Source organism: Rhinoderma darwinii, chromosome 7 (genome assembly GCF_050947455.1).
Source record: "Rhinoderma darwinii isolate aRhiDar2 chromosome 7, aRhiDar2.hap1, whole genome shotgun sequence".
NCBI lineage: Eukaryota > Metazoa > Chordata > Amphibia > Anura > Rhinodermatidae > Rhinoderma > Rhinoderma darwinii.
This window is the reverse complement of record NC_134693.1, coordinates 71,188,612-71,209,888: the sequence shown is the minus strand read 5'-3', so window position 1 is coordinate 71,209,888 and position 21,277 is coordinate 71,188,612. Positions and strand designations below refer to the sequence as shown.

Genomic DNA, 21,277 nt, shown 5'->3' with positions numbered 1-21,277 from the left:
TGCCCTCCACAGTATAATGCCCCCATAACTGCATAATGCCCCCCATAACTGCCCTCACAGTATAATGCCCTCCACACAGTATAATGCCCCTATAGCTGCCCTCACAATGTATAATGCCCCCATATCTGCCCTCCACATAGTATACTGCCCCCATAGCTGCCCTGACACAGCCCCAATAGTGTCTGAAAAAAAAAAAATAATTTACATACTCGCCTAACCCTGTTCCAGTGATGAGCGTAGGAGATCCATCTGCTCCTCTAGTCTGTGCGGCATGGTGCAGACAGGAGCAATGACGTCACTGCTTCGTGTCCGGCGATAGATAGTGAATGGTAGAGCAGGTCACCTGCTCTACCATTGCATTCAAATGTATCTGCGTCCTGAAGATGCAGAAACAGTTTAAACCGGGAAAAAATAATTGATTAAACTGAAATTCGCAAGATGACCGATTAATTGCGCTGAATTTCAGTTTAGTTCTTTTTTATATTAATTGCCCAGCTCTACTAGTTACATAGTTGATAAGGTTGAAAAAATACACAGGTCCATCAAGTCCAAACTATAATCCTGCCGTGTTAATCCAGAGGAAGGCAAAGCCCCGATAAGGTTGATGCCAATTGCCTCGTGAGGTACAAATTCCTCCTCGACTCCAAATATGGAAATCAGAATAAATCCCTGCATCAACATTCCATCCCCATCTAGTACTCATAACCTGTAATATTATATTTTTCAAGAAAGGCATCAAGGCCCTTCCTGAACGTGTTAAAAGAATCACCCAACACAACATCCTGTGGAGAGATCCATAGTCTCACCGTGACGGTGGTGAAACGTTTTCTCCTGTAGACGTAGAGGATGCTCCCCTGTCATTGTTACAGGCCTAGGTGTAAAAGGATCATTAGAAAGATCTCTGTACAGTCCAGTTATATAGCTATACAATTCCTTTTTACATTTTCAGAAAAGCTGGCTGTCAAGGCTGTGGGGTTTGTGGACCCACAAGCAGCTGGCCACATAGTCAATAACAGTCACAGTGAAGGAGTACCTGGAGGGCTACGCAGGCAGATGCTTTAGAGTAGCAGATAACACGTGACATGGCAGACGACCTCAGACGTGGTAGATTACCTCGGACATGGCAGACGACCACGGATGTGGCAGATGAGGCAACACGACTCCAACAATGAGTTTAGGCACAGGAACAAAAGTAACAGAATACGGGAACACTGGGAGCAGGAAATAACTAAGGGACCATTTGCTTAACAAACAAAGGTAGACACAACAACGCTCAGGCAAGGAGTGAAAGGGCAGAGCCCTTTTTAAAGTCCAAGGTATTAACTGGATTGGTGGTACCCACGGGAACGAGCAGCAGAGAGGCAGTACATCATCTCCGAGGAGGAGAACGCGGGCAGAACGGTTAGTTGAGATGGCGGCCACCATGGGAAGCCGGGTAGGTGCGAATGGCGACCACCATCGCTACACTGGCCACCTGTGTACATACTTTGAATACCAAGAAAAAATTATCAAAGTTCTTTTACCTGGAGACTAGGTGGGGAAACTTCTGCTGCTCCAAGTAATGTTTCCAAAATTGTTCCTTTGCAGCACTTTCCTAGTGAAATGCCTGTTACAGCAGAAAATCGCAGGGCACAAAAAGGGGTATCCAAAAGCATACCACATACCAGTGTGACACTTGTTCATCCAAACCCGGACTCTGCATGAAAGACTGCTTCCTCATCTACCACACCTCCCTGGATTATTTTGCTTGGAGATGGGGTGAGGGAAATTTCTGCTGTTCCAAGTAATGTTTTCTGTATAGTACCGGGGCAGCTCTTTCCAAGTGAAGTGCCTGCCAACGCAGGGCAGGAAAAAGGTGCCATGTCTGCACAAAAATGGGTATCTGAAATCATACCATATACCAGTGTGACACTTGTCCGTCCAAACCAGGACTCTGCATGAAAGACTGCTTCTGCATCTTTCCCCCCTCACTGGATTAAAAACTTTTAAAACCTCCCCCCTCCCTTTATCTTTCTTGTCTTTTACCCATTTTTAAAATTGGACACTCAAAAGAACCCTATAACAAAACTAAAAATACTCACTATACCCCTAGATGAATACATAATCCTATAACAAATGTATATGATCTGCACAAATATTTTAGGCTAATGCTTGTGGCTAAAAATCATCCAAGTAAAAATAAGGCCTCAAAATCCTTGTGGTGCTCCTTCACTTCCAGGCACTGCTATGTTGTCCAGACCACTTTGGAAGTATTTCTGAACAGCCTGAAGGAATATTCTGAAGGAATAGCCCAATAAATGTTGAGGTGCTTTCTTTCACTTACATGCTCTGTGTCTGAAAAATCTGTCCAATAAATGACGCATTTGTGAAAAATTTAACATTATTTTTCATGCCGGATTTCCATTAATTTCAGCAAAGAACAAAAAACTCTATGGAGTCATAAAAGTGATCATACCCCTAGATAAATTCTTTGAGGGGTGCAGTTTCCATAATGGTGTCAATTCTTGGGGGTTTCCACTATACTGGTATCTTCGTAGCTCTGCAAATGCGACATGGCGCCGAAAACCATTCCAGCAAAATCTGTGTTTGAAATGGTGCTCATTCTCTTTTGAGCCCTGCCGTGGGTCCAAACAGCAGTTTATTACCACATATGGAGTATTGCCGTAATCGGGAGAAATTACTTTACAACCGCTGGGGTGTTTTTTCTCCTTTATTCCTTGAAAAAATTAAAGATTCCATTTTCACAGACTAACTCCAATAAGTTTAGCAAAAACATGTGGGGGCAAAATGATAACTATGCTAACTTTCAAAAATGGGGTAACTTTTGGGGGTTTCCACTGTTTTGGCATTGGTGACTAAAATATATTCTAAAAGGAGACCCCAAAATCCACTAGGTGCTCTTTTGCTTCTGAGGCCTGTGCTTCAGTCCATTAGCACACTAGGGCCACATGTGGGACATATCTTAAAACTGAAGAATCTGGGCAATAAATATGGAGTTGCATTTCTCAGGTAAAACCTTATGTGGTACAAAAAAAAATATGTATTACAAATTAATTTCGGCAAAAAATAAATAAATTAAATTTGTAAATTGCACCTCTACTTCCTGTGAAACACCGAAAGGGTTAAGAAACTTTCTGAATGCTGTTTTGAATACTTTGAGGGGTGCCCTTTTTAAAATGGAGTGATTAACGGGGACAATATATAAGGCACTCAAAGCCACTTCAGAACTGAACTGGTCCATAAAAAAAAAAGTTTTTGTAAATTTTCTTGAAAATGTGAAAAGTTGCTGCTAAAGTTCTAAGGGTATGTTCACACGGCAAACTAAAAACCGCTGTAAGATACGGAGATGTTTTCAATGGAAAACAGCTTCTGATTTTCAGCCGTTTTTTATGCATCAAGCGTTTTTTGATGCGTTTTTCCACTGACGTTTTTGGAGCTGCTTTTCTATTGAGACAATGAAAAACAGCTCAAGAAGTGAGATGCACTACTTTTTATGGGGCGTTTTTTTTACGCGACGTTTTTTCAACAGCCACATAAAAAACCGCCCCGCCGGAATGAAACGCCGTTTTTCCCATTGAAATTTCAATGAAAAGATGTTTGGAGGTGTTCAGCTTCCGTTTTTCGGGGCGTTTACGAGCGTTCTATAATTTGTCGTCTGCCCGATAATAGCCCATTGTAAAACCCCCTTTACACCACTGCCCCTATAGATGCCGCCCGGCCATCTAGTCACCACCTGGCCATCTAGTCACCGCCTGGTCTTCCCCCTCTGACAAGCTGCGCCCTGTTGTCTATCCTTCCCTACGGAACTGCTGTTCTGTAGTGAACAAAATGATACAGTACAGAACAGCAGTTCCATGGGGAAGCAGAGACTCCAAGTATATAGCTACACCGCCCTGTAGATACTACCCCTCCTTGCAGATCGCACCACCCACCCTTGCAGATCGCGCCACCCACCCTTGCAGATCGCACCACCCACCCTTGCAGATCGCACCACCCACCCTTGCAGATCGCACCACTGTAGCTCCCACTAGGAGCTGAATCCCCGGTCACAGCATCGGCAACCTCTGACCGGTGATTCGGCCACTAGTGGCAGCTACAGTGGCCGCTATCTACAAGGATGGGGTGCTGCGATCCACAAGGGGGGGTGGGAGTGCGATCTACATGTGGTGCTGCGGTCTACAAGGGGAGTGCGATCTACTAGGGTGGTGAGTGTGCGATCTACATGTGGGGGTGAGATCTACAAGGAGGTGTGGGGGGGTGCTGCAATCTACAAGTGGGTGGGGGTGCTATCTGCAAGCGTGTGTGGCACTATATGGGGGGTGGAACAGTTAATAGATGGGCACGCTGTGGCACTATATGTGGGTACTGTGTCACTATGTCACATATGGGGCTCTGTGTCACTATCTACAGGGACATTGCAGCACAATCTACTGTACATGGGCACTGTGGTATTTTCAGGGCATCGGGACAAAAAAAGAAAAAACCTTGACAAAGGAAATCCATTTGGAGACACTGATGGAAAATGGACATGAAAAGCTGACAATTTATCAGTTTTCAATGGCCATTTTCTTTCACGGTCGTGTGACTTTAGCCCAAATGACTGATGCCAGGAGTCCCGTTCACCTGTACGGTGTTTGGGCCGGGAAATCCGGATGACACACGAACCGTTTTTCACGGTCCAATCACGGTCGTGTGAATCGGGCCTTAATGTCATTTATTTGACCCTCCATCATGGGGCCGACACTGCACAGGGTCCTGCTCACACTTCAGACACTATAACGTAATCTCGCTCCAGTGTGCCCGCTCAGCGCTATCTGCCTGGCCCTGCTGCAATTTACGCTGCTCTCGCCTGCAACGTCAGAGACCGGCTGAGGTGGTGATGGGCAGAGAGGTATGTTAATGCACGCAGCGCATCATTGATTATAGATTCTGTTAACCTGTTCCCTGCCAGAGAGGACACAGAAATTATAATCAATTAGATATGTAATGTTAAATACTTTTGTGTCAAAAAAGACAAAAGTATAGTAGGTATGATACCTTTATTGGCTCACCATAAAAGTTCTATATGCGGCTTTCAGAGCACACAGGCCCCTTCTTCAGGCAAGTTTAGAAATGAATGACCTTCATTAGATATACATTTTTCCAATAGTATTTCTGATCAAGTATTTTCAGAGGTTAAAATCTGTGAAGTTACACACAATTATTATTGTAGTATATGTTAAAAAGTTACTTATATAAAGAAAAGCATTTATTAAATGATTTCTTGGTATTTTTTTCAGTTTATTTAAAGAGGCTGTCACCAGATTATCAAATCCCTATCTCCTATTGAATGTGATGGGCGCTGCAATGTAGATAACAGTAAAGTTTTGGGTTTTTTTTTAAACGATAATTTTTGCCCAAGTTATGAGCAATTTTATATTTATGCAAATTAGCTTTTCAATGGACAACTGGGCGTGTTTTCTCTTTTTACCAACTGGGCGTGTTTACTCGTTTTACCAACTGGGCGTTGTGAATAGAAGTGTATGACGCTGACAAATCAGCGTCATACACTTCTCATCGTTACCACCCAGCTTCTTTCAATGCAGACACACAGCGTGACGTCACCCACAGGTCCTTCAACCTTGGCGTCAGACGAGAGAAGACACATCGGCTCCAGGCGTCCGAGAGGGTAATATGCTCGTCTCTAGGGAGTTCACTATGCTTACCTGCACACGGTGATGCTGCTGCAGATTCAACTGTACTCTCTCGGACGCCTGGAGCCGATGTGTCTTCTCTCGTCCGACGCCAAGGTTGAAGGACCTGTGGGTGACGTCACGCTGTGTGTCTTTAGTGAAAGAAGCTGGGTGGGAACGATGAGAAGTGTATGACGCCGATTTGTCAGCATTATACACTTCTATTCACAACACCCAGTTGGTAAAAACACAATACACGCCCAGTTGGTAAAACGAGAAAACACACCCAGTTGTCCGTTGAAAAGCTCATTTGCATAAATCTAAAATTGCTCATAACTTGGGCAAAAAAAATGTTTTTCATATAAATTAGCTTTTAGTATGTTATTAAAATACATTTTATTAGTGTTTTTGTGTTGTACTTTTTTCTTACTTTTACTTCTCTATGGGGCTGCCATTTTTTTTTCATCTCTGTATGTGTCGATTAACGACACATACAGAGATGGAATACGGCACATACAGTCCCATAGTGAATGCGAACGGGAGCTGTTCCATTCACTATAGTGTACGCCGTCTGTGTGGGAACGGCGCATGCGCCGCTCCCACAGTCCAAAAGGAAGGTCTTCGGCCGAGCAACATCCGGCGCCATTTTCATGTGGACCGGAAGCCGCGGCCGGACAGTAAGATGACTTCTTCCTGTAGCGACTTCCGGACATATGTTCTAGGCAGCGAAGACGCGAGTAGTAGGATCGGAGGCAACAGCGGCGGTAGGAGCAGGTAAATTATGTTTGTGTATGTGAAATGTGTGTATTATGTTTGTATTATACTGTCTGATTACCACTGCATCTAATCCTCCTGCACTGTGTGCCGCCATTTTCTGAGCGAATGCACAGTGTAGGAGGATTAGAAGATTCAACCACCTCCTTCTCCTGGCAATAGCCAGTATAAGGGAGGGGGGACTGGTGTGTGCCTACACCAAATTTGCAGCATAAAGCAATGAGGTTGCTTTACCACATTGCAATGCTGCAATTTTGGGAATTGCTCCCTCTAGTGACCAGAACATGGAAATATTATAAATTAGAATCTAACTTATAATATTTCCTGACTTGTGAAAAAATTAAAACAATGTTTAATCACCTAAATACTGACTATTTAACTGAAGAAAAAAAATAAAAAAAAATTCGCGACACATTCCCTTTAAAACAAAAAAACACATGTTAAAAAAGCAAAAACGCAGTGAGTCCAGCCATAGTGACTCATTGTTCTTCTATCCTAGGATTATAGGATAGAAGAATTAGGCTGGGTTCACACGACCTATTTTCAGGCGTAAACGAGGCGTATTATGCCTCGATTTACGCCTGAAAATACGGCTCCAATACGTCGGCAAACATCTGCCCATTCAGTTGAATGGGTTTGCCGATGTACTGTGCCGATGACCTGTAATTTACGCGTCGTCGTTTGACAGCTGTCAAAAGACGACGCGTAAAATTACAGCCTCGTCAAAAGAAGTGCAGGACACTTCTTGGGACGTTTTTGGAGCCGTTTTCTCATAGACTCTATAGAAAACAGCTCCAAAAACGGCCGAAAAAACGGCGCGAAAACGCAGCAAAAAACGTGAGTTGCTCAAAAAAACGTCTGAAAATCAGGTGCTGTTTTCCCTTAAAAACAGCTCCGTATTTTCAGACGTTTTTGGCTCAGCGTGTGAACATACCCTCAAAGGGAAATTGTAAATTAAGATAAACTACGGCATATTCGCATACGTTATGTTGCACAGCATAATGTTCATAGTTTTTTGCCGCGGTTTTTGCTGTGGAAACCGCAGCAAAAAAAAGGAAGAAATCGCCTCTTATTGATTTCAATGGGAGGCTAGGGCAGTTTTTTCCAGTGAGCGGAAAAAAACGCTCGCGGGAAAAAGCGACGTCATGTCCTTTCTTCGGGTGTTTCTGTCTCTGACGTCAATAGGAGATAGAGAAAGCGTTTGTTTTTTGCTGCCCTTGTTTTGCCTGCGGCGCTCAATGGCCGCGATCAAAAAACGCCACAACAAAAAAAACAGCAAACTGTGTGAACAGGGTTGAAATCAGCGCGTCCGACACCAATTCTCTCAGAGCGGGCAGCATGAAGTTGGCGATATACATATGCCAAAAGGCTACAAAAGAAACTTTTACAAACAGTCACAATTTATCAAGACTGGTACAAAGAAAAAAATTCAGCCTAGCTGCTTCTTTCTGAAGTTTGACCAGTAGATACCAGTATGTTGCTCCAGGTTCACGGATGACGATCGCATGTACTAATAATGTGAGCAGCCATAAAAGAGATGTTACATTTACAACAAAGAAAAGGCGCCTGACCTGTAACATGGCCCAACATAAACTTATGACCAGCTGCCCACATCACTTCACGTCTTTGAAAGACCCTTCTATAATTCACGATAACCGCGCAATTCTTCTCCGCTACACCGGCAACGCGGGGACCTAGTTCAGCTAAGCAGCGGACTGATGACGTCACCACAGGAAGAAAAACGCTGCCTGAAGAAACGCGTCCCCAGAATATACCGACACGAAAGCTTTATCGCGGAAGTCAGACATTTATTACATAGTATTTTCGGAGGGGCACATCTAAAAGTGGGCGAGAACTAGTGTTCTGCCAAGTGCAGACGATGGTGTCACCTCAGAAACCTGGCGAATAATATAAGGACTCATAATATACTTTATCGTTGAGATAAACGACGTCACAATTCAGTTTTGAATAGTATTCGTTGTAAGGTTAGAAAAACGTCGTGCAGCATGAATGAGCTTGAAAATAGGCGGGGCGCCGACAACGATTAGCGTTGATGAATATGCTCCTTGTTCTAAAGTGTTGTCGACTTCCCGTGTACGACGTCGTAAAATACGTTTTGAAGGTATATTGGTAACAAGACGATAATTTTGCTAGTCATCTTGTGAGAACTATTACGTATCCGACTGTGCGCGCTGTCGTGACGCACTTCCTAGTGGCGTCTCGCCTGAAAGGCTGGAACTGAAGTTGTGGGTGGGTCGTCGTGTAGCTCCGCCCTCATCACCTTTCACTCCAGCTTCTAGTTCCTTCTAGCAAGCTTTCCTGTCTATGCGTTTGCACTCTGAACGCGTCTTTGTAAGCAATGGACCCACGGAATTTGGAAGAGCTGCGGGAGTTCGTCCACATGTGTCAGAGAAATCCAAGCGTCCTGCATCGCTCGGAGCTCGACTTTTTCACAGAATGGCTGCAAAGGTGAGCCCAGTATCCATTATATCTTATTTGGTTGGGTTCTCACGTCGCCAGAAAGATGCGTTTATTTGCGCGAATCGAGGCAAAACCGCGCCATTTTGACAGCGCACACGGGTTTTTTTTCCTCTCAAACAAAAAGTCATGTTTGCGATTTTGAAAGAACAGCACTGACCGAAAAAAATGCAAGTTTTAATAATTAAAAAAAAAAGCCACCTAAAATTGTTTTGTAGGGTGTTTTATATTTCCCAAGCTAACATCTGGCTGCCGCTATTCCCTCTATGGCTTCGTTCACATCTGCGTCAGGGCGTCGTTTTGATGGAATCCTTGCACAACGGAGACAAACGGGAACCGTTTGCACCAGATTGGTCACCATTAAAATCAATAGTGATGCAAACGGAAACCTATGGTTTTCGTTTTGTTTCAGTCAGGGTTCCGTTCTGACGGAAAGCTCAGACAGAACGGAACCCTGACGCAGATGTGAACGAAGACTAAAGCCTCATGCACACGACCGTAATCGCGTCCAACGATTGCGGGCACGGCCGTCTACTGACAGCCGTCCGCCCGTGTTATTGGGCTGTTCTCCCATACAAAGTATGGGAACACGGCCCATAAAACACGAAAAAACAGACATGCTTCATAATTCCCGGCACAGTTCTACCGTGCGGACACCCATCTGTCGCGATATGGATAGGTGTCCGCAGCCAATAGAACTGAATGGGTCCATAAAACCGCGGACCGTGTTACGGTCCGTGGTTTTATGGTCGTGTGCATCGGGCCTTAGTCTTGGCAGCTCCTAACTGGAGCAGTATGGGAGCAGGGCAAGTCTCCATCAATGGTGGGCGATCTGATGACCAAAAGTAATACCGCCAGTAAACGCTAATATAGCGACTAAATAAGAGAATAAGAAAACTTATTTTAAATACTATAATATTACAAGTACAGCAGTAAAATAGACCCAATTCTAGGCATCAATGAAAGAATCCCTCATTACACCACTGTCCCTATAGATAGCGCCACGCACAGGGGCCCCTCTAGTGTAGATAGCGCCATGCACAGGGGCCCCTCTAGTGTAGGTAGCGCCACGCACAGGGGCCCCTCTAGTGTAGGTAGCGCCACGCACAGGGGCCCCTCTAGTGTAGGTAGAGGCCTGCAGCCTATGGTATTCATTTGTATCTGCGTCCTGAGGACGCAGATACAAGTCAATGTGGCGGTTTCTAGCATCGGGGCCCCCTCCAGTGCTAGCGACATCATCGGGCAGCTCTTATGATGATCCGCCACTGCATCTGCCCATGACGGTGTGTGGGCTTTAAAGTTTAGTGAGCGGATGGACCGTGGAAGGTTCTCAGCCGCACACCTTGTACTAGCACTGCTGGCCGCAGCATTTTTTTGCAGCAGAAACGCCAGAAAAAATTTCAAAAAAATGTTGCTAAAATGCCATTACAATAAGGGCTTATCCACGCGTAACGGAATTGCTGCATATTTTCCATCTGGAATTGTGGACGGAAAATATGCAGTATAATACAGTAGCAGCAAAGTGGGTGAGATTTAAAGAGGCTCTGTCACCAGATTCTCAAATCCCTATCTCCTATTGCATGTGATCGGCGCTTCAATGTAGAGAACAGTAACGTGTTTTTTTTTTTAAACGTTCATTTTTGGCCAAGTTATGAGCTACTTTATATATATATATATATATATATATATATATATATATATATATATATATATATATATATGCAAATGAGCTTTGAAATGGACAACTGGGCGTTTTTTTTTCGTTATGTACAACTGGGCGTGTATTGTGTTTTTAACTAGGCGTGTTTACGTGTATGACGCTGACCAATCCGTGACCAGTCTGCATCATACACTCCTCTACATTCATTTACAAGTAGCACAGTGTTCTTACTAGAATGATGTGCAGCCACATACACAAGTGTCCTGATAATGAATATACATGAAATCCAGCCTGGACGTCATGTGTACTCCTGACACTTCTGACTCTTTTCTGTGAGATTGCAGCAAGCCACTCGTAATCTTGTGAGATTACGAGGTAAACGAGACTTCTGACTCTTTTTTCTGAGATTTCCAGCAAGAGAAACAAAGTGTCAGGATTCTCAATACACATGACGTCCAGGCTGGATGGTCATGTGTAGTCATTATCAGGACACTGCAGTAACGTTAATCCAGTGTCCTGATAATGAATACACATGACCATCCAGCCTGGACGTCATGTATTTAGAATCCTGACACTTCTGACTCGCAATAGAAACAAAATCTCGTTTACCTCGTAATCTCACGAGATTACGAGTGGCTTGCTGCAATCTCACAGAACAGAGTCAGAAGTGTCAGGATTCTGAATACACATGACGTTCAGGCTGGATTTCATGTATATTCATTATCAGGACACTTGTGTATGTGGCTGCACATCATTCTAGTAAGAACGCTGTGCTGCTTGTAAATGAATGGAGAGGAGTGTATGACACTGACTGGTCACGGATTGGTCAGCGTCATACACGTAAACACGCCTAGTTAAAAACACAATACACGCCCAGTTGGACATAATAAAAAAATAACGCCCAGTTGTCCATTTCAAAGCTCATTTGCATATATATAAAATAGCTCATAACTTGGCCAAAAATGAACGTTTTTTTTTAAATAAAAACGTTACTGTTATCTACATTGCAGGGCCGATCACATGCAATAGGAGATGGGGCATTTGAGAATCTGGTGACCGAGCCTCTTTAAAAATCTCATCCACACACTGATCACATGATCGCCGGGTGTCGTTACTGACAGACTGCTGCTGCTGATTTCCCCTGTAAGGGTATGTTCACACGGCCTATTTACGGACGTAAATCGGGCGTTTTTGCCCCGAATTACGTCTGAAAATAGCGTCTCAATAGCGCTGACAAACATCTGCCCATTGAAAGCAATGGGCAGACGTTTGTCTGTTCACACGAGGCGTATATTTACGCGCCGCTGTCAAATGACGGCGCGTAAATAGACGCCCGCGTAGAAGAAGTGACCTGTCACTTCTTTGGCCGTAATTGGAGCTGCTATTCATTGACTCCAATGAATAGCAGCGCTAATTACGGCCGTAATTGACGCGGCGTTCAAGCGCCTGCACATGCCGGTACGGCTGAAATTACGGGGATGTTTTCAGGCTGAAACATCCCCGTAATTTCAGCCGTTACGGACCCCCGCCGTGTGAACATACCCTAACTGTGCAGCCCAAGTTACAGTGGAAAAATATATCAAATCCCCCAAAGGTCTTTTCTGACCTTTGAGGGACAGGCCATAGTAATAATAAAATAAAGTAAAAGTGCAAACCTTTTTTTTATAATAAATACACATAAAATACCCACCCCAAAAAAATGTTTCACCCCCCCCCCCCCCCCCCCACCAATGGCCCGGACCCAATTACCCTAATATAGACATTTAATATATTAAAATTTACGGTAGACAATGACGATCACAAATAAAAGCTCTATTTTAGGGTAGAACTATTTTATTACCAAAAAAAAATAACTTAAAAGTAAAAAAGCTTATTTTTTTTTTACTCTTTTCAAACTTGAAGAATAATCTAAAATAGCAAAAAGTATGTGTATAAAAATGATAAAGAAAGAAACCTGCATTGTCTACGGAAAAAACTTCTCAAAAATCACGTCGCTAGCCCAACAAATAAAAGTTATAGCCATTTAACTAACGCGTGCTAAAAATGGCTAAACGGTGTCTGGTCCTGAAGGCTCAAAATAGCCCGGTCCTAAACTGGTTAAGGAAAAAATACATTTTGCCACAATTTGATGAAGGTACCTGTAGGTGTTTTAAGTGCCAAGTGACATTTTGACACAGGTGTCTACTTTCAGGAAATAGTAGTATGGGAGTCTCAGTTTGATTTTTATTTTGTAATTTAGGTTTTATTTGAACATGTGAAAATTGTTGTGACTACCAGTGGTGCAAAATTGTCCAAAAAAAACCCTTGCAGCCATAGGGTAACTACTTCCTAAAAAGCCTTAAACTTTGTTTTACAAAATGTATTCGTCCCACAAGAGGACTTGAGTAAGGCAATTCTTTGATCGCTTACATAATACACTGCGCCTTTCAGACGTTTTCACAGCATCTAAGGGGGCAATTGGCTAGAATCTAAGCTAGTTCCAATCCCGGCCATTGCAGCAGGTATGTTACATCTGACACCCGCTACTGATGTTGTGGGTAAATGTATGGCGCTGTGCGTTTTTAAATCCCTTTTCGCTGCACCGATATGGGTAAGCAATTAAATGATTTTGTTTTTGTGTTGCCGTATTTCAAGAGCCGTAACCCTTTTATGTTTCCGTTCACATAGCTTCTATAAAGGATTTTATTTTAATAATTTTCTTCTCGGGGTGAGTTGTAGTTTTAAATGGAACCATTGTGTGATACATAGGATTTATTTATTAACTTTTATTCCAGTTATTATTATTATTTATATCTCTATCTATCTTGTGAAGGGGGGGAGGTGTTTTGTTTTTAACCCCTTAGTGACCAGCCCATTTTAGGCCCTAATGACCAAGCTATTTTATTCGTTTTGCTATAGTCGCATTCAAAGAGCTATAATTTTTTTATTTTTTTGTCTAAATAGCTGTATGAGGACTTGTTTTTTGCAGGATTAGTTGTACTTTTTAATAGCACCATTTTTGGGTACATATAATTTTTTTATTAACCTTTATAAACTTTTTTTGGGGGGGGGATTATAAAAAAAACCTGAAATTCCGCCATTGTTCTATGCGTTTTTAAATTGACGCCGTTCACTGTGCGGCGTAAATAACATGTTACCTTTATTCTATGGGTCGGTACGATTACGGCGATACCACATATGTAGAGGTTTTTTATGTTTTACGACTTTTGCACAATAAAAACACTTTTGAACTAAAATTATTTGTTTTTGCATCGTTGCTTTCCAAGAGCCGTAACTTTTTTATTTTTCCATCAATGTAGTGATTTTTTCAACTTGTTTTTTGCGGGCCGAAATGTAGTTTTGATTGGTACTGTTTTGGGGTGTATGGGACTTATTGATTCATTTTTATTATGACTTTTCTGGGGGGCAATGGGAAAAAATTGCAATTTCGCCATCGTTTTTTGCGTTTTTTTTTTACGGTGTTCAACTTGCGGTTTAAATTACATATTAACTTTATTAATAGAGTTATTACGGTCGCGGCGATACCATATATGTGTACTTTTTATTTTTACACTTTTACTAAATAAAACCACTTTTTATGGGAAAAAATTGATTTATTTTTTTACTGTAATTTTTATTATTCTTTATTTCACTTTGACTTATTTTATTAGTCCCACTAGGGGACTTTACTGTGCGATCTTCCGATCGCTGCTATAATGCTCTGGTATACTTCGTATACCAGAGCATTATTGCCTGTCAGTGTAAATCTGACAGGCAATCTGTTAGGACGTGCCTCCGGCGCGTCCTAACAGGCATATGTCCAGGGCAGACCTGGGGGCTTTTATCAAGCCCCCAGCTGCCATGACACCCCATCGGAGACCCGCGATTGCATTTGCGGGCCGCCGATGGGGGACAGAGGGAGCGCACTCCCTCTGTAAACAAAGTTAAATGCCGCGGTCGCTATTGACGGAGGCATTTAACGGGTTAAACGGTCGCGATCGAAGTAAACTTCGATCGCAGGCGTTGAAGCAGGAGCTCAGCTGTCATCAGACAGCTGAGCCCCGGCGTGCAGGACTTAGGCTAGGCGAACGTGAAAAGGCGTCAGCCTAGCCTAAGGCCCCTTAGTGACCAACGTAAAAAGCGTATATGGTCACTAAGGGGTTAATTCCTATTTGCCCTATGACTTACAAATGTTAATGTACTTCATAGTGATGGCACAGGAGCTGTGCCCATGCTATAACTTGCGGGTGCCGACCGTTTTACATGCGGACATTCTTCTCTAACTGCCGGGATTGGTATAAGCTGTCTAGCCCTTTAAATCTGATGGCCAATGCTGACTGCGGCATCTAAGTGGTTCTACAAAGTGAGGGAGCTTTGTGCTATAGTTGCACTAACCTGCAGAGTAAAGTTATCATGTCATTTTATACCACACCGTGCGTGCCATAGTAATCAACCCTCCCCCAAATGGAGTTGTGTGTCCCCGCAACCCTTCCTCCGGGACTAATGGATGGGCTAACATACATGACAGACGTCCCATTGGCACCCTGTGATCTCGTCTGAGGGCCGCCGATGGGTTTACAGAGGGAACTCCCATACTTTATAAAACCACTTAGGTGCAACAGCTGCTATTGAATGGTAACTGCTTCTAATGGCATCGGCACGGCTCCTAAGCCCGCACCATCCCTCCACTGTAATAGTGCATTGGCAGAAAAATATGTGCAGTATTAAGGGGTTAGAGATAATGTCCACCTGTCGATTTATTACAAGTCTGTAAATATATCCTTGCGTATATAAATACAGCATTGGGAAAAGTTGGGTAGGTTTTGCAATGCCATTATTTATGAAGGCCCTCCTACTTGTTTTTTTTCTCCTGACCTATAATAGTCTCAATATGTCTTTAGGAAGATGGGGCATTACAAGCCCACAGAGGAAAGTGTGGTGAACAATGTCATGTAGCACCTGGTGTCCTTCATTGTATTGCTCCACAGTCTTGTGCTGTGATGGGGAATAAGTTGCAGTGTAGTCCAGTTCTTTAGACTGGCGTACCACTCGGCAGTATTCTCCATGAAGATGCTTTATTTTATTTTCATAACTTTACTGACCTTAGCCATGATTTTAGTCAAAGGGGCAGCTTTATTAAGACTTGAGTTTTATACGCCAGTTTTAAGGACCAATTCGCTAGATGTGCCACATTTATCCACCCCCAACCACATAAAAGAAAAAAATGCATACTCTCCTCAATGCCCTTTTTACCCTTCTCCACAGCTGGTGCCCTCCGGCTCCCTTTTCACGCCATGGCTCATACAAGGTACTGATGCCGGGCACAATCAGTACCTATGTGATGTAGTACTCCACGTCATCAGTGCTGTATGTGACGCAGGACTGATGACTTCATTTGCATAGGTAATTCCACTACCCGGCGTCAGGACCCTGAATGAACTGCGGCTTGAATAGGGAGTGGAAGGGGACCCTTTGAAGAGAAGAACAGAGCAGTGTGTTAAATAGGCTCTGTCACCAGATTCTGAAATCCCCATCTCCTATTTCATGTGATCGGCGCTGCAATGTAGAGAACAGTAACTTTTTTTTTGGAAAAACGTTCATTTTTGGCCAAGTTATGAGTTATTTTATATATATGCAAATGAGCTTTGAAATGGACAACTGGGCGTGTATTGCGTTTTTAACTGGGCGTGTTTACTTGTTTTGTTGTGGAGAGAAGTGTATGATGCTGACGAATCAGTGACCAATCAGCATCATGCACTCCTCTCCATTCATTTACACAGCAGCATCGTTCTTACTAGAATGATGTGCAGCCACATACACAAGTGTCCTGATAATGAATACACATGACCTCCAGCCTGGACGTCATGTGTATTCAGAATCCTGACACTTCTGAATCTTTTTTCTGTGAGATTCAGCAAGCCGCGCGTAATCTCGTGAGATTACGAGGTAAACGAGATTTCGTTTCCCTTGCTGGAAATCTCACAGAAAGGATTCAGAAGTGTCAGAATTCTGAGTACACATGACGTCCAGGCTGGAGGTCATGTGTATTCATTATCAGGACACTTGTGTATGTGGCTGCACATCGTTCTAGTAAGAACAATATGTGCTGTGTAAATGAATGGAGAGGAGTGCATGATGCTGATTGGTCACTGATTCGTCAGCATCATACACTTCTCTCCACAACGCCCAGTTAGTAAAACAAGTAAACACGCCCAGTTAAAAACACAATACACGGGGGCGTGGCTTAGCGCGCAGCAAGAGCGGTCGCATGTTCTAGGAGCTCCGCAGTGAACCCACGCCATCGTTATCCTGCAAAGATCCTGAGGCTTCCATAACTTCCAAATATACAGTCTAGACGCTCGAGACGACCGGGGGCAAACACCGGAGCCGGCATGGGCCCCACTAGAGGTCAGACGGCCGCGGAGAAGCTGCAAAACTTTGCAAGGGGTGAGGGGCAAGATGGCGGACGCACACCCCTGCCTCAGAGATCTAAGGGAGGAGAGGCCTCATGCAGCAAGGAATCGGATGCGGAGGCAACCCCGGAGCCCACGCTGTCGGAAATGACTACTCAACTCCTCGCAGCTATAGCAGCTTGTAAAACTTCACTTACCGGTAAGCTGGAGGAAGTGAAGATTGACATAGGCCTTATGACATGCAGACTATGAGGGAGCGTCTGACCCACGTGGAGGATAGAGTGTCCGGGGTGGAGGACAGAACGGCGTCCTTACCGGAGGCCATTGCTGACTTAGAATCGGCGGCTGAATTATGGAAACAGAAGACAGATGACATGGAAAATCGACTTAGGCGTAACAACATACGCATAATTGGCCTGCCAGAAAGAGCTGAAGGTCAGATTCCTGATGATTTCGTCCTGCAGTGGATTAAAGACCTGCTTCATGATGCGCCATTTTCGCAAGCCTTGGCGGTTGAGAGAGCCCACAGAGTGCCGGGGAGGCCACCACCACCGGGGGCTCCCCCCAGACCGCTTCTGGCACGTATGCTAAACTGCAATGATCGGGACTTGATTTTGCGTCTGACTCGCAGGTTGCCGGAAATTACATATAACGGGGCGAAAGTCTCCATCTTCCCCGACTTCTCGGCAGAATTGCAAAAAAAACGGGTGACATTCTTGGCTGTTAAACGACGTCTACGGGAGCTGGGAGTCCCTTACTCCATGTCTTATCCGGCTAGGCTGCGTATTGTGGACGGAGAGAGAACCATCTTTTTCAATTCTCCGCAGGATGCTGATGATTGGGAGAGAGGCAAGCGTCCGCCACAAAGGAACTAGCTATGCCTGATATCAAGGTTGGTGCCTCGGGGTGAAGTACTTGTTGCCGCTGGACTTTCCTGTTAACATATAAGGTCCCGGCTTGAAGAGGATACGGACCGGGCCTGGTGGAGAATGGCTGGTCCTTATGCAAGACCAGTACTGACTTAAGTTATCCTGAAGTATTAGACGTCATGCCCGAAGAAGTTGCTGGTCGTTTAAGTCCTGATGGAAGCATTCATAGTTGATGTTTGGCGCGGGTATTACCCCCGTATATTCAAAATGCCACGTTATACGGCACGCACCGATAATGTAATATGCATCTCAATGCATTGCCGGTATGGTTGTGTTATAAATAACCTGTTGTTCTGGGTTTTAAGCTGGAATGTGCCTTGGGTGCAGATAGTTATAGCACCATTCATGTACAAATGTAACCGCATAAGGGAAGGAATGCATAGCTATAGTCATTATTTGAGATGGGATGGAATGTTGATGTATATCAGGCAATATAGATCTCTCCTGTATGAGGAAGATAGAGTTCAGAAATGTCGTCTTTAACGGTAATGTCGTGGAATGTGAGGGGCATGGGTAATCCACAGAAGAGAGTGATATTATACAGTTATATACGCAAGATTAACCCTCATATACTGTGCCTTCAGGAGACACATCTGACGCCAGCTAAAATGAAAACGGTTCTCAGGCCGTGGGTGCAGTGGTCTAGCCACTCATATCACACAACATACTCAAGGGGCGTGTCCATACTAGTGCACAAATCGGTGAGATGGGAAGCAATTCACACTAAGGTGGATAGCGAGGGTAGATATGTCTTTGTGTATGCGCTTATAGAAAATGTACCTCATGTCTTGTTGGGTGTATACATCCCCCCGCCAGCCTCATTACAGGTTCTACATTTGGCGGCCACCTTTGCAGCCACATATCCGAACGCAAGAGTGCTTGGCATGGGAGACTTCAACATGGTGGTGGACAGCAACATGGATAGGTTTAATGCTATTACCGGGCAGGTCCGGACACCCTCCGTGGTATCAGTTTTGGGTTTGCTGTTTGAAGAGATGGGCTGTAAGGATCTCTATAGATATAAGTACCCGATGTCTACAGTGTATTCATGTCACTCTCTAGGCAGAAACTCTCTGTCCCGGATAGATTATATGGTGGGAAACTCTTTAATTGTACCGTTGGTGGAATCAATCTCGTATAAACCCAGGGCAGTATCTGATCACTCTCCAATGGTGGCCAGCTTCAGTATCCCAGGCCCTCCACTGCACAGAAGTTGGAAAATACACCCCTTTTGGCTAACCCTGATAGGCCCACAGGATAGGATCCCTGATCAACTGGAGGTGTTTAACAGGGAACATAGCACTTTTGAAAATTCCAGCATTGCCTGGTATACACTGAAAGCATATCTTAGAGGGTGTCTCCGGTCCACTATTTCATACATTAAAAAAGACTCATCCAGAACAGAAGTGGAGTTGGGAAAACAATGCGCTGAACTAGAGGGTAAATATACGGCTGACCCCACTGACACAAATAGAGACCAATGGTTGCAAATGGGGAGGAAGTACTTGCTACTACTGCAGGAAAAGGCACATAGGAAGACATTTTTTGCGAAACAAACATATTTTGAACTGGGTAACCAGTCTAGTAAAATGCTGGCCCATTTAATCCATCAAAACTCTAAAAGCCCGGCTATTCTTAAAATTCAAAATAGTTCTGGGGAATGCTTGACTGACTCCCAAGGCATAGCCGAGGCATTTGTTCAATTTTACAGGGGGCTATATGCCTCACAATCTAGGTATAAGTCCGAGCTCCAGTCGTATATGGATGGTATTCAGTTCCCTAAGCTGAGTGCGGAAGGTAGAGAGATCATGGAAGGGGCTGTGGCCGAGGATGAAATAAGGGAAGCTTTAAAAGATATGGCTAAGGGAAAGGCACCGGGCCCTGATGGGATCCCTATTGAGGTATACCATAAATATTCAGAGCATCTCATTCCCTCACTAGCAGCTATGTTTTCGTATGCACTTGAGAGAGGGCAGTTACCCGAAAGTATGTATGACGCCACTATTATTGTTCTGCTGAAACCAGATAAAGACCCCGTGGAATGTGGCTCCTATCGCCCGATATCATTACTAAACAATGATTACAAATTGCTTACTAAAATATTGGCAAATAGGCTGAACAAAGTTATTTCCCAAGTAATCCATGAGGACCAGACAGGCTTTAAGCCTGGAAATCTACCTCCGATAACATCCGGAGGGTACAGATTATAACTCAGATAGGGAAAGAGATAAAGGCTGACTGGGCGATGGCGTCTTTAGACGCCGCGAAAGCTTTTGACTCCATCGAATGGGTATATTTGTTGGAAACTTTGGAGAGGTTTGGGTTTGGACCACAGTTCCTTAGATGGATTTCTATTCTATATAAAGCACCGAGGGCACAAATCCTGGTGAATGGCATACTGTCCCCATATTTCCGGTTACAGAGGGGCACTCGGCAGGGCTGCCCTCTCTCCCCATTGCTGTTCGCACTTGCTATAGAACCCTTAGCCTTACACATACGCCAACATAATGACTATAAAGGGATTAGTTTGGGGGGTAGGGAAGATAGGATTGGCCTATATGCAGATGACATGGTTCTTTTTATGTCCCAACCGATGGTGACACTGCCATTGGCAATCACCACTTTGGAAATCTTTGTGGGGTTTTCTGGCCTCTACGTCAATTGGACCAAGTCCTTTTTTATGCCACTACAGGGGGCGGGAGGGCCGGAAGTGTTGCACGGATTAAGGGTGGTCTCCTCATTTAAATACTTAGGAATTGTTATAAATCAGGAGCATAGGAATGATCATGCCAGTAATGTCTTGCCATTGTTAGAATATATAAAGGCTAAATTTCGGATTTGGAGCACTCTTCCCCTAGCAGTAACGGGTAGAATAAATCTAATAAAAATGGTCATTCTTCCTAAATGTCTCTATATGCTCGAACATGCAGCGACAACAGTGTTCAAAAAGTTTTTCAAACAGATACATGCCCTATTTCCAGGGTTTATATGGGGCTCCAACAGATCGAAGCTCTGTCTTGCTACTCTGCAGCGCCCCAAAACATCAGGGGGGGCGGCCCTGCCAGACCTTTACCTTTATTATCTGGCGGGGCAACTAAGATACCTCAAAGTATGGGTCGCCAATATGGCCTTGCCAGATAGGGAACATCACCTGGCGTTCCATATACATATGTCCACTCTGTGGCTGGTATTGGAAGGGTCCCTGAACGAAATTAAAAATGTGTTGCCTATCCATAGGGTGGCATCTCAGGTGTGGAGGGCTGCGAAGAGCATATACAGTCACTCGGGAGTACAAATTGACATGCCATTATGGTCTAACCCCCTTCTCCCTCAGATATCAGAGGAACTGGCTCCACAGTTTTGGATTCAAAA

The 21,277-nt window shown here is 44.1% G+C and overlaps 2 protein-coding genes across 3 annotated transcripts in view; one reads left to right on the top strand and one right to left on the bottom strand.

The window, feature by feature from the left end:
• Positions 1-8,740, bottom strand: part of XPNPEP3 (X-prolyl aminopeptidase 3) — a 271,495-nt gene extending 262,755 nt beyond the window's left edge. Inside the window, exon 1 of one of the 2 annotated variants that reach the window (XM_075833524.1) lies at positions 8,018-8,740. In XM_075833524.1, the coding sequence (XP_075689639.1) occupies positions 8,018-8,060 (43 nt within the window). In that variant the 5' untranslated portion in view covers positions 8,061-8,740. Of the gene's footprint in view, positions 1-5,051; positions 5,181-8,017 lie in introns of those variants that run through there. The other variant, XM_075833525.1, reaches the window with a different exon arrangement.
• ST13 (ST13 Hsp70 interacting protein) overlaps positions 8,620-21,277 on the top strand; it is a 132,123-nt gene continuing 119,465 nt past the window's right edge. Inside the window, exon 1 of the mRNA XM_075833526.1 lies at positions 8,620-8,915. Coding sequence (XP_075689641.1) covers positions 8,806-8,915 — 110 coding nt within the window. The 5' untranslated portion in view covers positions 8,620-8,805. The remainder of the gene's footprint in view (positions 8,916-21,277) is intronic.